The sequence below is a fragment of the Thunnus thynnus genome, chromosome 17, assembly GCF_963924715.1.
Source record: "Thunnus thynnus chromosome 17, fThuThy2.1, whole genome shotgun sequence".
Lineage (NCBI taxonomy): Eukaryota > Metazoa > Chordata > Actinopteri > Scombriformes > Scombridae > Thunnus > Thunnus thynnus.
This window is the reverse complement of record NC_089533.1, coordinates 14,078,902-14,093,856: the sequence shown is the minus strand read 5'-3', so window position 1 is coordinate 14,093,856 and position 14,955 is coordinate 14,078,902. Positions and strand designations below refer to the sequence as shown.

Below are 14,955 nucleotides of genomic sequence, written 5' to 3'. Positions count from 1 at the left end.
TTTGGGCTTTGGAATGGCACAAACGTGTTCAAAACATATCACAGTTTAGGCCAAATAAACCAATTATTGGATTTTTAAAAAAACAATATTTAACTTTTTAAGGCTTCTTCAAATGTATTGTGTATGAAATTTTGTAAATCTCTGCAGAAGAAAGTGAAAAAAATGAAAATGCCATTAATAGTATAGCATAGTATAGTATAGTATTGTATAGTATATAGTGTAGTATGGACTGTGTTAGAATAAGAGTTACGGTATTAAGTGAAGCAAAGAATTGTGGAGGGTATTGTAGGGAGCATCTACATTTATCGCTGCCTCATAGTCACATGGCCTGTTCATGACTTATAAATAGTTACTCTGGAAAACAAGGAAATTCTGCAGTAGTTTTTGGTCTTGGAATAAATTCAGGAAATACACTGGAATTGTGAGCTTCACTGCCTCTTTTGCCAAAAGCATTCCCAGGAGCCTAAAGCCATGTAAATCAATGTGGATTGTCGCTAACTTGTACACACACACACGTGCTCATATGCTCTTGCTTACTGTTAATTAGACTTCTCACTAACTGATGATGCATCAAGCACGTTACACACAAGGAATGGGGGTGATAACACGATGCAAAAAATGTAACAGTTCTGTCTCCGATCAGATTTCTAGCACATGTGCTTTAATACCAAATATGTCATTGGTGTTTTTCGTGCTTCAGCCACATAATGTTTCATCCATAAACCTGCAAATGAGGTAAAACCACAAAAAACATTATAAAAATCTCTGAAACTTCTCTCAACAAAAAGACAGGTCATATCTCCTAGACTGCGTCTCCACAGTCTGCCGCAGTTGCGTCATCAGCCTTTATGATATTTTTATTGACAAAAATAAAGAGACGATCCCCGTTCCTGTCTCACCTTTTTTTTAACTGGATTGGTTCTTTGACAATAAAACTTTGGTGCTTTGGTGTGCCTATACAGAAAACTGAGACAACATCTAAGATACAAGTTTATTGGCACTGGGTCAGTCACTGGTTTAATCAAAAAACAATTTTGTTTTCACATCAGCTGTGAAGCGTTGAGTCCTGACAGAGGGCAGCAGTATCCTTTTTTTCCAGGCTTTGGTGTCCTCTTTACTAATTGATGAAGGCAAACATGGCTGAGAAGGAAATTAGTCTAATGTGTATGATTGGCCATAACCTGAGTGGGCTGCAGCTGGTGTGTTTACTCTGCTTGAGGGCCCCGTTGCCAGGACAGTGCATGTGTTGAGGTCCAGCTATGTAACAGAACAGGCGGCAAACAGGCTGGGACACAAACACGGTTCAAGACTAGAGACAAGAGTGAGGATGCACACAGACAAAGATATTATGCCTGTGTGTGTGTGTTTTCTAGAACTGACCATGAGCTGGTTTACAGGTGAGCAGCCAGGGTTTGTGTATTTGCCCCTGAGGTTCAAGATAATTGACAGAGAAAATGTTGATGTTTCTCTTCCTCTGACCAAACAAATAAAAAACCATTTGCTGGATAAGATCTGACCATGACCTATTCTATGCGAGTTGTTACCAAGAAATGGAATAACGTGTCAAATTTCTATTTTAATCCAAAAAAATTAACCTCTCTGGGCACATAGGTACAGAGTGGCTTCAATCTGTGCTGTAGCTACTTAACTAATACATGAGGAAAAATCCTCAATTATCTCATAACAATAATAAAAAAAGTACTTTTGATTAATTGATTGATCTTGACAACAACGATCTAAAACTCACAGAGATACGTGAGGATGCGTTCCCCTATAGCTGAGAACATTTATGTTTTTGTGCAGGCAGTGTTATGGCAGTGCGTTGTAGGACGAGCCATTCTGCACGTGTCCTGTTATACGCATCGCTGGGAACACACTGGCTTAATTACTGACCAATAGTCAAGGGTGTAGCAGTGGTCCACTCCACCCTGGTTACACAAACCCATCGCTCAAGCCTTGAACAGCCAGGCTTAAGTACACCTATCTGATTTCATCCCTGATGCCCTACAGAGTGCTAAAAAAGGTCATCAGTGTTGGCGAGTTTTGTTGCACCAGAAATCACAGTAAATAAATACTAAGACAGAAACTAAGTTTTTTCTTATAACTGTTGTTGATATTGTGTAATATATAGATGCTAATACTTCAACTTAATCCAGTGATGATACAAGTTAAACTGATTGATATTATCTCTTGTATTATATTGTACTATCTCTCTTCATTTGTCTGTTTTCACCTGTTAAAAGTTTGGATACACTTTCTCATTCAAGTGAATGGGAAGTTGTGTCCAAACTTTTGACTGATATTGTACATAAAAACAGAGTATGTATGATGAAACAACAGCAGTATATATATTGTTTACACAGTAAATGTTACAGTTAATATTACAGTTGATGCTGATACTGACAATTGACAGCACCACACCTGAATCATTCACAAGTAGACTTTCTTTTTCAGAAGTCATCTTCTCCCTCTCCATGGGTCCCCAGGTGAGAAGATAATTTAAAGGTGACAAGTGGTTAAGGTGGTAAAGTGGATGAGCCGAGTTTGAGTCACAAACACCGGGCTCTATCTTTAGACAGTCTGTAGGGTACCTCGATTAACACATATGAGAAAGTCAATACAAATTGGATTGGATGGCTCCCAGGCAGCAGTTACACCCAGCTGTTCTTCAGTTGTGTGTCTTTCTTTTCATTGTGACGTTTGTACATTATTGCTTGCATCTATGATGATCTGACAGTGATACCTGGCAGAGATTACGAGTTTGTATTTTTAGAAGGTGGATAAATCCATTAAAAATCTTCTTGAACCCTACAATTAACCTCTGTGAGACTTCAGTTTTCCTGTGGATTGTGTCATAAGGTTGGAGTGAAAATGAACAATCTTTTTAATTAAATAATGAAACTACAATAATGATAAATATGCACATAATATATCAATTAAATATAGAGAGTCCGAATAGGCTGACAGATAAAGTCATGCATGTAGGAAAACATGTATCCAGATCCAATCCAAACACTCGATATGAGGACTCTAAAAGCAAAAAACACACTTTGACCCCTTTAAAATGATGCGTATGGGAACCGCTGTGTCCCTCTCCGTTCCCTAACCTCATATTCCAGCTGATTTTTCCTCGGGGAGCGTCTGTTTACTGATGCTTGAGAAAACGCATGATTATCGAAAGTAATTTCACTGTTGCTTGACCTGTACCTGTGCTCCCTCAGCGACAAAACCCCCTGAGTATACGCTCATTAGGTGCATGCACATAAAAAATTAATTTGAGATAGTGCACGGTTTGGTTTAATATAATGCACACACTGCCTCAGTTGTGCGCAAACTGATAAATTATATAGCCTGTTTAAGATTTTAAAAATTAAAATGACATTATCGCCATTTCATAGACAGTTAATTGGTGGTAATTACGCATGGAAATATCATAGTGACAATTAAGGGTTATGTTGAAAACAAGCCCATATTTCCACCGTTTTTCTGTTGAAGAGGGGTGGACAGAGCTGACGCACAAAACCAGCCATAGTAACATTATAATTTCGGGTCTGCTCCTGCTCCCCAAGCTGGAGGATGATGCATGACGCATCGGGGAGGCGCGGCAAACTTCCCCCTATAAATTCCCCCAGCCTGCTCCATTCTGGCTTCAGAGACAGAGAGAGGTTAGACCCCTCACATCACAGAAAGGATTTAAAACCCACCTCCTGCTTACAGCACCATACCTTATCGGGTGCATCTGCTGCAAATATGATTAAGAAAATGTCACCGTCAGAGAATGAGTTCGACATACCGGCCAAGAACTGCTACAGGATGGTGATTCTGGGCTCCACTAAAGTTGGGAAGACAGCCATCATTTCTCGGTTTCTGAACGAGAGGTTTGATGACCAGTACACACCGACTATTGAGGACTTTCATAGGAAATTCTACAGCATCAAGGGAGACGTTTACCAGTTGGACATTTTGGACACATCTGGAAACCATCCCTTCCCTGCAATGAGGAGACTCTCAATTCTTACCGGTGAGTTGAGTTTTAAAACCACCTCTGGTGTATGATGCAGATATTTGCAGAGTTCATTGTCTACTGCTAATATATTATTAGTACTTGGCATTGAACGTGTCTCTCCTTGTGTTTTCCAGGTGATGTGTTCATCTTGGTATTCAGCCTAGACAACAGAGACTCCTTCGAGGAGGTTCGGCGCCTGAAACGCCAGATATTTGAAACCAAGTCCTGCCTGCGAAACAAAACCAAGGAGAACGTGAACGTCCCGCTGGTCATCTGCGGCAACAAGTGCGACAGTGACTTTTATCGTGAGGTGCAGGAGGACGAGATCGAGCAGCTGGTTGGTGGAGACGAGCACTGCGCGTACTTTGAAATCTCAGCAAAGAAGAACACCAACGTAGACCAGATGTTTCAGACTCTTTTTACTATGGCCAAGCTGCCCAACGAAATGAGCCCCGACCGTCACTGCAAAGTTTCGCTGCAGTACTGCGAGGTTCTGCACAGAAAGTCCTTCAGAAACAAGAAATGCAAAGACGGGAACGCGTATGGGATTGTGGCGCCGTTTGCGCGGAGACCGAGCGTGCACAGTGACTTGATGTACATAAAAGAGAAAGCCGTGGGAGGCAGCCAAGCGAAAGAGAAAGGCTGCGTCATATGCTGACACTTTTTATCAGCCAGCCTGCAAAGACTTTCTGTGAGACTTTCCAGAGATGAAGCGGTGGCCAGCCGTTCTGCATACACTGTAGACTTCAGTGCCTCAGGCGACATACGTTGAGATCCAAACAGTGCAGAACACACGGGGCTGAGATCATTAAGTCTCTCCCTGTGTAGTAATGCAGTAGATGCTCTGAAAATGTTGTAAAATCTGCTACTAAAACTTACTAAAAGCGGCACTTGAGAAAAAATTGTTTACATTTTGGAATTTTTTTCAAACTTGGTGGAACTTGAATGTATGTGGCATTATGAACAAATCTGATCCTGAATGTGTATTTATTATGTCTACTGTATGTCAACTTTTACATAAAAGAGAAAATAAAAACACTTGTTACATTCATAGTCTGTCTTCCTCTTCTCTTTCCTTGTAAAGATCCCCTCCAGACATGACTCCTCTGTTTGGGATAATAAATTGTGTCTGATATGATTTTCCCACAAAAAAAAAAATATTTCAAATTACATCTTCACTTTCTCCCTCACTGAAAAATCCAGAATCTAAGAATATTGAATATTGTTCATTTCAAAAGTTTCACTGCTGGACACAAGATGTCTCCTTCTGAGTGTAAAGTCAATTGTCAGTGCACTGGAGGCTACGTGTTTCCATATCACACATTTTTACGTTTCATATTGGACCTTGATTGGCCACGAACTTCTGATGTAACAAATCATGATTGTAGGTATACCCCTTAAACTGAAGGTGAGCAAGGAGAAACTTTCCACCTTCAGCAGATGAATGTGAAAACAGCCTTCTAGTGTCAAACTCTGCACATACATCAGTCTGCACAGCGAAGCTCAAACATCCAACTAAAGGAACAGGAAAGACACTTTTTGAGTGAGCTAATGGTGTCTTAAACATTGCACATCTTATTGTGCAACAGTCCTTAGATAATGCCCTCCATTTGTTCAGAATGCTGAAATAGAGTACATTTCACTATATTGGTTATCCAGCAATCCACAAGCAGAAAAACTACCATACTGCATGTTAGAATTGCAACATATGTAACTGAGAGCCCTTCAGAGTCCCTCAACACATCTCACACACTGTATGTCTATAGTTTTAACACAGCTATCCTCAGACTGAGTTGAAAATATTATTCCAGTCTTCTACTGCTAGTGCGGAGTATGGGCACATTTCTTCCACCATTCAATCACTGGATTCTGAATAAACACAGTTCCTCCTTTAGTCTATAGTAAGAAACAGAATGAATAATGGCTTTGCATACAAATGGAAGTTGTGACTTACTGGATTAAAGAGCCTCACTAATGATCAAGGCCAATGACTTAAATCAATGCATACTACTGCAAGTTACAAAAAAAGCATCAAGTCAATCAGTTGTCAGTGTATTCTTCATTTAATTACAAAATATAGCTTAAGTTGAGAAAAGTGAAACATTGGAAAAAACACACTGCAATTTATACAAATAATGCATAACTAGATTTGAAACACAATAAAAATTAAGGACATTGTCTGACGTTCAAAAACACCTTGCAATGCAGTGGAGGAAGACAAATCATTCCTGTTTTTAACGTCCAAGCTCCACAGCTGAGGATGTAAACAAAAAGTCCCTCCTGCACCTTGAATGTCTATGAGCTCCCTGCGGTCGGTGCAGTAATCCAGTCTGCAGTTTCACGATGCTTTTGGCACGTCGAACATACACAGGCTTTTATATTTCTGCAGCAGCTGGTTCTTGGTGCGGACCTGCTCCCGCAGCGTGGCCAGCTGCTGCTGCTGCTCCGGCGGACTGCTGTCTATCCCGGGCATGTTGGAGATCTGCTCCCGAGCCTCCTGGATCTTCGCCTTCAGCTTGGCCAGTTCTTGGTGGACATCCTGGCTGTCCTTGTCCATGCTTAAAAAGATAGAGACAAAGATGAATATATGATATGTTATTCGTGTATATTGCTATTTTGGACATTTAACGTCTCTTTTCTAGTTACTCTAACGTAGCTGCGATAGCTAATGTTAGCTTCAGCTAACAACACGCTCAGTATCTTCACCTGTTTACGACATGTAAAGCGGCTGCCACAGCGCCGCGAATGAACATGTAACACACATGAACCAGTCTGTAATCTCACCATTTGATAATATCGTGGACTAAAGGCAGCAGAGAGCAATCATCGCCCTCTTTCTCTAGCTTTGGTTGAGCCACCGCCATCACGCTCCCTGCTTCGCGGCGCAGATAGTTTACGTCATGCACCACAAGATGACGTCACCGACACGCTTCAAATAGGCCACTAATTGATTGCTGATCATATCTACCCTCATTTTATGACTTTGGGGAAAAAGGTGTTGTTTGGATTCGGTGAATATGACAGCAATCTCTGTTCGCAGTTCTATTTAATTCATTTGCTTACTATTTTGATCAAATTTCATATTCACAAACCCAAATTAGCAATAAGAAAAAAGCCATACATTTCTCAGGTGACTTTCCATATCAAACAATACATTTTTTTCCATATCTGAATGTACAAACAAAAAAGCTGTTAAAACGTATAACCACTTTAAGCTTTATAAGATATTATTTAAGTTTTTTTAAAATTATTATTATTATTATTTTTTAAAACCTTTAGTCCCCCTGGTGTGTTGGTGATTGCAGACTCAAGTTGTATACACAAAGTGCTGTAAAATTGTTGTATATTTGTTTTATACAAATATCTGTAAACGTTGAATGGCACTGCTTCAAATAGGCTTCATTAGCTATATGTGCTCATAAGAAACATTTAGAGAATTACAACATGACAGAATGTCAACACCACTGTTTCAAAGCGTGTTGAAAAATTTCACAATCACACTTTCTTTTATGCATAAATAAATGTTATAGATAATAAAGCAGATAAAATATCATAAAACACTATAGTCTTGTAATTTTTTTATTTTATATATTTATGTATCTATTTTTTGATAATTGGATGCTGAGTTGTCAGGAAAATACTAAAGAAACTGTACTGCTGTATTCTTTATTTTCTTTTCATTTTATTTTATTGTATTTTATTGTAAAGTTGTGTCAAAATGTGGTGATCCCAGGAAGATCTCAGAATCTTGCTGAAGAGTTCACTCTTATTTCACTTCTCTCACAACAAAATTAGGTGGAAAGATGACTGTATTGCCTCAAGTTTCACCCTCTACCATGTTTACTCCCCTCTGGCCAAATTATACAATTCAGAGGTCATATCTAACCATCATGGGACACCAGAGGAAATACTTAAACTCTGACCTATTTTGTCATCAAGGCCTTATATGAACTTCTTTTCCCGTTTAACATGTTTTATTACCCTGTGATTAATGTAAGACACGTGGACTCCCTTTTAAATGGAACCCCTGATAACCTATATTTCCCACAAAATAGGCCACAGACACTCCATTAATACACAGAGCAAACAAACCTGACCTGTGATAGCTGGGAATTAATGCTTCACATCCCACTACCTAGCAACCTTAAGCATCTATTCCTAAATTCAACCTCCTATGTCTACAATTGTGCCACAGCATGTGGCGTGTATGTAGTGAACCTGTGGCAACCTGTGTAAACAATAGTGTGCGTGATTGGCACAAATATGGTCTAATGGGCTGCAATGAGTCCTAATATATATGTCTATTCTATATCAGTCAAGAGTTGTATTCAGGTCATGTTTTTCTAGTTGGATATTCTTCCCTCTTGCACACATGTGAAATTAGACTAATGGCATATAGGGGAAAACATATTGACAGCTGTAAGCAATACTGCTTCCTGTCTACTATCTACCACATATTCTGCGCAACAGACTACTGCCTCTCAAATGTAGCTGTTAACATGCACTCATGCAGTAGCCTATCTCTCTTTGCAATGGGTATCAACATAATGCAAATAGCAACAAATAGGCATGAGTTACATAGAGCAATACTGTGGCTCTGCAAATACAAACCCAGTCTGACCCATCTTTTTTCCCCCCTTCATTGACCCATATTCCTGCGCTATCAGGCCTCAATCACCCACCTCAATAGTCTGGCAACTTAACTGATTTTGCAATAGGCTTGCTTGATGTTTGACAACTGATAAGTTGTGAGAGTGAGTTAATATTGGTTATGACCACTGTAGTATTTATTTAGTAGCTTATCGTCCCCCTGCAAATGGAGGGATTATGTAGACACCCATGATGAACAGCATCAGCAGATTACATACTGTGTTCATGATGTGTAGTAGTTGATTCATCTGCAAAGAATCAGAGGTGTATTGCCTTTTAAAAGCACAAATCAGGATTGTTTTATGTTGACTCTTGATGTAGTTGTCAAAATTTTATCGTCTTTTCTCATAAAGGGAGTTGTTTTTATCTCCTTGCTCTTCTAAACCAGGCTGATTTACAGTATATTTTCACAGCTATATGTTCTATAAAGGGATAAGGATAGACTCAGCAATTGATCCCTTCACACCATCCACACCTGGTAAACACTGTAGAGACAAATTCTCATTAGCCACCACGGCAGAGAGGCCACCACTGTGAGACAGACAGTGAAGACCTAATTAAAGAGTAGCTGTAGTGACATGAGCTGTAGTGATGATGATCTTTTCAGACATTTTAACAATTATTTAGTGCTTCTAATTTCTAGTATGACTTTGAGCATCACATACTGCTGAAACTTGCAGAGCATATGTGACCCAGATTTGAGTTTGTAGGGCATTATGAAGCCCAAGTGTTTACCATGTGAGTCAATGGGGAAGGCTATGACACCTCACATTTATGAGTTCTGAAAAATGAATCATTTCACAACCCACACAAACATATCCTTTTTCTGATTGATTGTTTATTGTCCCTTCGACCCTTGAAAAGCCAGCAACCAATTTCACAAATAAGGAAAAAATCTTATTATCTTGTGCGAATAGGATGCTGTTGATCTTTTGATATCCATTCACATTATCATCTTATATAAGAATTACAAGTAATGGTTATTTTAATGTTTAAGTTTTAATGCCATGATTTAATATTTGCCCTTTAATGATTTTATGCGTTTGAGTGTATTTATCTGACAAATTTGTTCAATATCTTCCCATTGCAATGGATTGTCAACGGAACGAACTTTGTGCCAATTTAAAATATATAATTATGGCAGTATGAAAAGCATCAATGAGGTCATTGTTTTGATTGTGTCCTCATCTATTAAATGTAACTTGCTGTTTAAGGCATGTAAAGAGCCGTGTCTTACATCAACATGTCAAATTTGTTATCTTTATAATATCTTAATTTAAAGAAAAAAAAAGAAACATACATATATACTTCACCTTCACCTTCAAAGTCTAATGTGTATGAATTCTTCCTTTTCCCAGAGATAGTGATTTTTTTGCTTTTGTGACATACAGTATGTGAAGTTATCAATAACCCCACTTTTTAGAAAAGGTTAATCACTGAGGGCTTACAGAAGTCTTACAAAAGGCAAAGCTATTAAAAGTGTCAGCAAATACAATATATTGATAAATGTACATTTTTTTCTTTAAATATATGGAAAGTGAAGATTATCTCATAGTCTTATTCATCTTAAGGCCTGTACATCTCCTCACAGTCAGCAGAATATTATAACTATTAAAGATGCAGAAGTTCCTGAGCCTCTAATGTAATGAAAATATCTTATTTATTAATTTACATTCAGTCAACGCACACTTCCACACTCCCTGGCTCTCCTGCAGTTCCATACTCAGCTCATCTCAACAACAACAGGTAGAGAATGAGAGAAATACATGTTTTCCTCTGTAGGGTTGACTGTAGTTTTTTAGAGATAGACAGTTTTTATCCCCCTCAATTTTTTTTTATATTGAAGTACCAGTAAATGCATTTTGAATCTACTGGTACTGTATATCTCCCTCTGCACAGTGTCATGGTGAGCCATTGGTATACATTATTCAGTCACTGTCTGAACTGGTTCTTTGGTTCTTGAGAAAGCTTAGGTCTACCCCAAAAAACATGCATTATTGTTCTTGAGTAATATTATTCAGCTCAAACAAGTCGAATCCTTCTTAACAGCAAACATCAGGCAAATTTCCATGAAACACAATGAACACAACTGTCTCTGTTTTCATCATATGCTGCATAAAAGATAACGTATCATGTTAAGCAGAAATCAGTGATAAAGGCTATTCTGGCTCCTATATAACAGAAATTCTCATGTATTAACTCCAGAGGAGAAACATGTTTCTTGAAAATATCACATCTGCAGCCAGGACTAAACATGTAATTTATGACTAACAAGGGACTTCTGAAGGAACTTAAGGCCTGGGTGACTTCAGGCCACTTTTAGTTAAACCCTTCCAAGGCAGTCCCCTAGTGGCTTGCTCTGCCCCACTCAGCCTCTGTGATGACGTGAAAGGGCCGCTGATAGCTTCTAACAGATGTGACACCTCCCAGGCTAGTATCTCTGGTGGAGAAGTGGCAGGATGCAGATGTCCTGCCTGCTCATCTGCCGTCTAATCTTAGCATGCTTCTCCATATGACAGATGATCTAACACAGTCAGTCACTGAAGCTGAACATCATTCAATCTGATGTTTTTCCAAAGGGACGAACCTTTCTTGTTAAACCTGCTAAATATACTAAGCACAGATTAAGGTCGGTTATCGTATGGTTGCCTGTGCAAAACAAAAGTTTCACTTGACAGGAAATATTTTCTCATCATGTGAGTCTGGATTCCAGAGACGCTTTGTGGGAAAAAATCCCAAAAAAACACAACTTTCAACTTTATGAATACCAAAAACAAAGTAGTTAGTCAGCTGCTCCATGGAAATAGACAAAATGTGAACTTGGTGATCCCTCACTAAGAGGATCTTGTTTGTGAGATATCCACCAATACGCTGAGGGCCTGTTCCTAAAACCTCTCTAACTGTCTCAGACAAGAACAGGTTTTTACTCCATTTAGCCCATGATAAACAGCATCATCTGAGACACATTAATTTTTCTGTTAAGACAGCAGCTGACTGAAGCTTAAACTTAGAGACTCATTGACGAGCTGTACCAGTCTCTCTGCAAGTCTCTCTGCAATGCATGGATAAGTGACAAAATTCTCATATTATTGGTCACTTGGCTTTATGTAGTTTGATTTTTAATCTATTATAGATAATATAATAAGGGTAGTAATAATAATGATCATTGTTCAATTATGTTTATACATGACTAAAAATAATGGAAAAGTTTCTACCTGATCTAACACAGTCAGTCACTGAAGCTGAACATCATTCAATCTGATGTTTTTTCCAAAGGGACAAACCTTTCTTGTTAAACCTGCTAAATATACTAAGCACACATTAAGGTCGGTTATCGTATGGTTGCCTGTGCAAAATGAAAGTTTCATTTGACAGGAAATATTTTCTCATCATGTGAGTCTGGATTCCAGAGAAGCTTTGTGGGAAAAAAACCCCAAAAAACAACAACTTTCAACTTCATGAATACCAAAAAGAAAGTGGCTAGTCAACTGCTAATAATAATTCATTTCTAAGTTAATTGAATCAACAATGCTTCTTAGTCAAGCATATTTAGGGTCATTCAGTCATGAAATCCTGTGTGGGAAAGATGGATCATGAGTCAGTGTAGGGTTCACTGTCCCGGATAGTGAACTCCTCTTCAGTGTACATATACATGACTTGCACTTTGCACTGTCAGTGACTAACATCCTTGTCCTTCAACCTTTTCCCATCCATTTGGACAGTTAATAGATATAGAATGGAATAAAGTCATGCAAAACGAAATGTTTGCATATCAATCATTTTACCCAGGCTGCTGCTACTAGATTATTACCATAGAACTAGCTCATACCCATCAGTGTCTGTGTGGGCACTCAGATTTCCTAGAAAGCCAAGGCTCTCTTCCATGGAGCCTTGATAATCTCCTGGTTTTTAACAGGCCTCTTTGGTGCCATAATTGCATTACAGCTGGTGTTATTGCTGAAAAGGATTCATGCAAAGGAGTCAAGCTTTGAACAAACAGTGTAGTTACTGCCTGTTCAAATCAATCAATTAAGCACTGCAGGCAAAAGGCTATGACTGTTTGCAGGGTAAGCACTTAATTTGTTGTGTGAGTGTGCGGGCTTGTGTGTTATGAGAAAGGAAAATTCCATTCCAGACGAGAGACACCGGTATTATTATAAAAGCTAAATCTATAATTCACAACAGTAAAACTCCAGTGGTTATGCAAATGTGGCAATTATTCATCATTTGTAATTTATTATGTAATTTTCATTTTATTTTTAAATTCCTACATGTCCGGCAAATGAAAAATAAGTTATGTAATTTTGAGAAGATTTTCCTGACACTAGGGTTGATTAATACCCAACCGTGAACTGGCTCCATGGAAATAGACAAAATGTGAACTTGCTGTTCCCTCGCTAAGAGGATCTTGTTTGTGAGATATCCACCAATACGCTGAGGGCCTGTTCCTAAAACCTCTCTAACTGTCACAGACAAGAACAGGTTTTTACTCCATTTAGCCCATGATAAACAGCATCATCTGAGACACATTAATTTTTCTGTTAAGACAGCAGCTGACTGAAGCTTAAACTTAGAGACTCATTGACGAGCTGTGCCAGTCTCTCTGCAAGTCTCTCTGCAATGCATGGATAAGTGACAAAATTCTCATATTATTGGTCACTTGGCCTTATGTAGTTTGATTTTTAATCTATTATAGACATTAATATAGATTATCCTCTACTCACTGTCTTAATCATGATTTTATTTTTGCTTTCCTGTTAATACCAAGCACCCAATAACAATGCAAACAACCCAAACCCATCCAGTGTATACCTTGCTAGAAGCAGAATTCCAAGAGTCCAATTATTTGCACCGAAAAAAAATATTTAAATACACATAATGGAAAATATTGTAAAAACAAGAAGTGGAAGCTGAAGTGTGTATAAATACCTCTTGCAAAACGCATAAAAATATCAGAGGAAATTATTTTTAAAATGATGTCATACAAATAATAAGGGTAGTAATAATAGTGATCATTGTTCAATTATGTTTATACATGACTAAAAATAATGGAAAGGTTTCTACCTGAGAGCTAAATTGAACTGTCAATACAAAGGCCTGCACTGCCCCCACGTGGAGGATCAAGGGAGGTAACATTTTGAATGTATCCACAAACATGGTGAAATAGCTTCTTTTTTTTTTTTTTTTTTTTTTTAAATCTTGAACCCCAAATTAGAGCTGCAAATCATGCTACAAGGCAAAGTTAGCTGGACAGCAACCTTTTGTTCAACATATGTAATGGTTATTTGTATGAAGGTTGTGTTGTAATGTGAGTGGGGCTACACCTGAGATAAAAATAAGAATAAATCCAGGCCAGCTCCTTGCTCTCAGGTATGTGGGTTATACTCTTCTCAGGTACAGATCTTGTCTATTAGAACAACCCCCACCACTTTTCCCACCACCACTCATGGATGAGTATGAGGATATCCCTCAGGACACGGTCACATGTATATGTGACATATATTTCAGGCTGTTACCACTAGTTCAAATTCACCTAAAAGCCAAATCTGACCAATCTGAAACCATCATTTCACATTCACACCTGAATACATAGTCAATAATTTAAAAAAGACAATGCCACATTATGATTGTGTGCACATGGTTTGCATTCCAGTGCAATGCTTATAGTTACTGTAAGTACACACACTATATTTTATAAGAATCTAAATTTCTTCAAAAACATCATGTAAATTAGTACAAAACTTGATTTTTTTTTTTATCTTCAAAAGGAGTGATAGTTACTGAACTGAGTGGATATAAATTCTACTGTAAGTGGCGTTCTGAGCTTGGTATCATTTTAAACGGTTGATATGAGCCTGTTGTCGTCCAGTGGAAAATGTTTTTGATATCCTATACCTAATTCCTATAATTTATTCACAGATTTAGATTTGTTACATCCACCCTTGTTCTCAGTGTATTCTAAACACCACATCTTGCTCTCAGGTCAGTCAAGGATGAGGCCTCAATACATTAATATGAGGCCCCCTATTGTATGGTCAGAGACATCTGCTTTACCCCCCAGACCCATTGACCTGCTTTGTATCCACACATGCTTTCACATCATCATAGAAGTTCTCAGTAATTAAGATTTGCATGCTTCATTTCAGTGTAAGCCTCAAACATTTTTATTAATGGTTGCACACATACACGATATAACCACTAGGTGGTAGGCTTTAATTGATACTGAAACGGTTGAACTTTGACTAATTATAAATTCAAATAAATACATGCGATTTTTGTTGTTCACATTAAAATATTTC

General features: G+C 38.2%; 2 protein-coding genes across 2 annotated transcripts; one reads left to right on the top strand and one right to left on the bottom strand.

Moving 5' to 3' along the window:
* Positions 1-3,641: 3,641 nt before the first annotated feature.
* Positions 3,642-5,101, top strand: LOC137168078 (dexamethasone-induced Ras-related protein 1-like). The gene is made up of 2 exons (XM_067570525.1): positions 3,642-4,021; positions 4,141-5,101. Exons 1-2 carry the CDS (start codon positions 3,751-3,753, stop codon positions 4,662-4,664), a joined length of 795 nt encoding a protein of 264 aa, XP_067426626.1. The 5' UTR covers positions 3,642-3,750; the 3' UTR covers positions 4,665-5,101.
* Positions 5,102-6,050: 949 nt separating this feature from the next.
* On the bottom strand, positions 6,051-6,923 carry med9 (mediator complex subunit 9). Its single transcript, XM_067570526.1, has 2 exons — positions 6,791-6,923; positions 6,051-6,564 (listed from the first exon to the last, which is right to left on the bottom strand). Exons 1-2 carry the CDS (start codon positions 6,868-6,870, stop codon positions 6,345-6,347), a joined length of 300 nt encoding a protein of 99 aa, XP_067426627.1. The 5' UTR covers positions 6,871-6,923; the 3' UTR covers positions 6,051-6,344.
* Positions 6,924-14,955: the final 8,032 nt, after the last annotated feature.

Coding starts and splice junctions, on each gene's coding strand:
- med9 (XM_067570526.1), bottom strand. CDS start 6,870: ATGGCGGTGGCTCAACCAAAGCTAGAGAAAGAGGGCGATGATTGCTCT. Junction 6,565..6,790: donor GTCCACGATATTATCAAATG/GTGAGATTACAG, acceptor TATCTTTTTAAG/CATGGACAAGGACAGCCAGG.
- LOC137168078 (XM_067570525.1), top strand. CDS start 3,751: ATGATTAAGAAAATGTCACCGTCAGAGAATGAGTTCGACATACCGGCC. Junction 4,022..4,140: donor GAGACTCTCAATTCTTACCG/GTGAGTTGAGTT, acceptor TGTGTTTTCCAG/GTGATGTGTTCATCTTGGTA.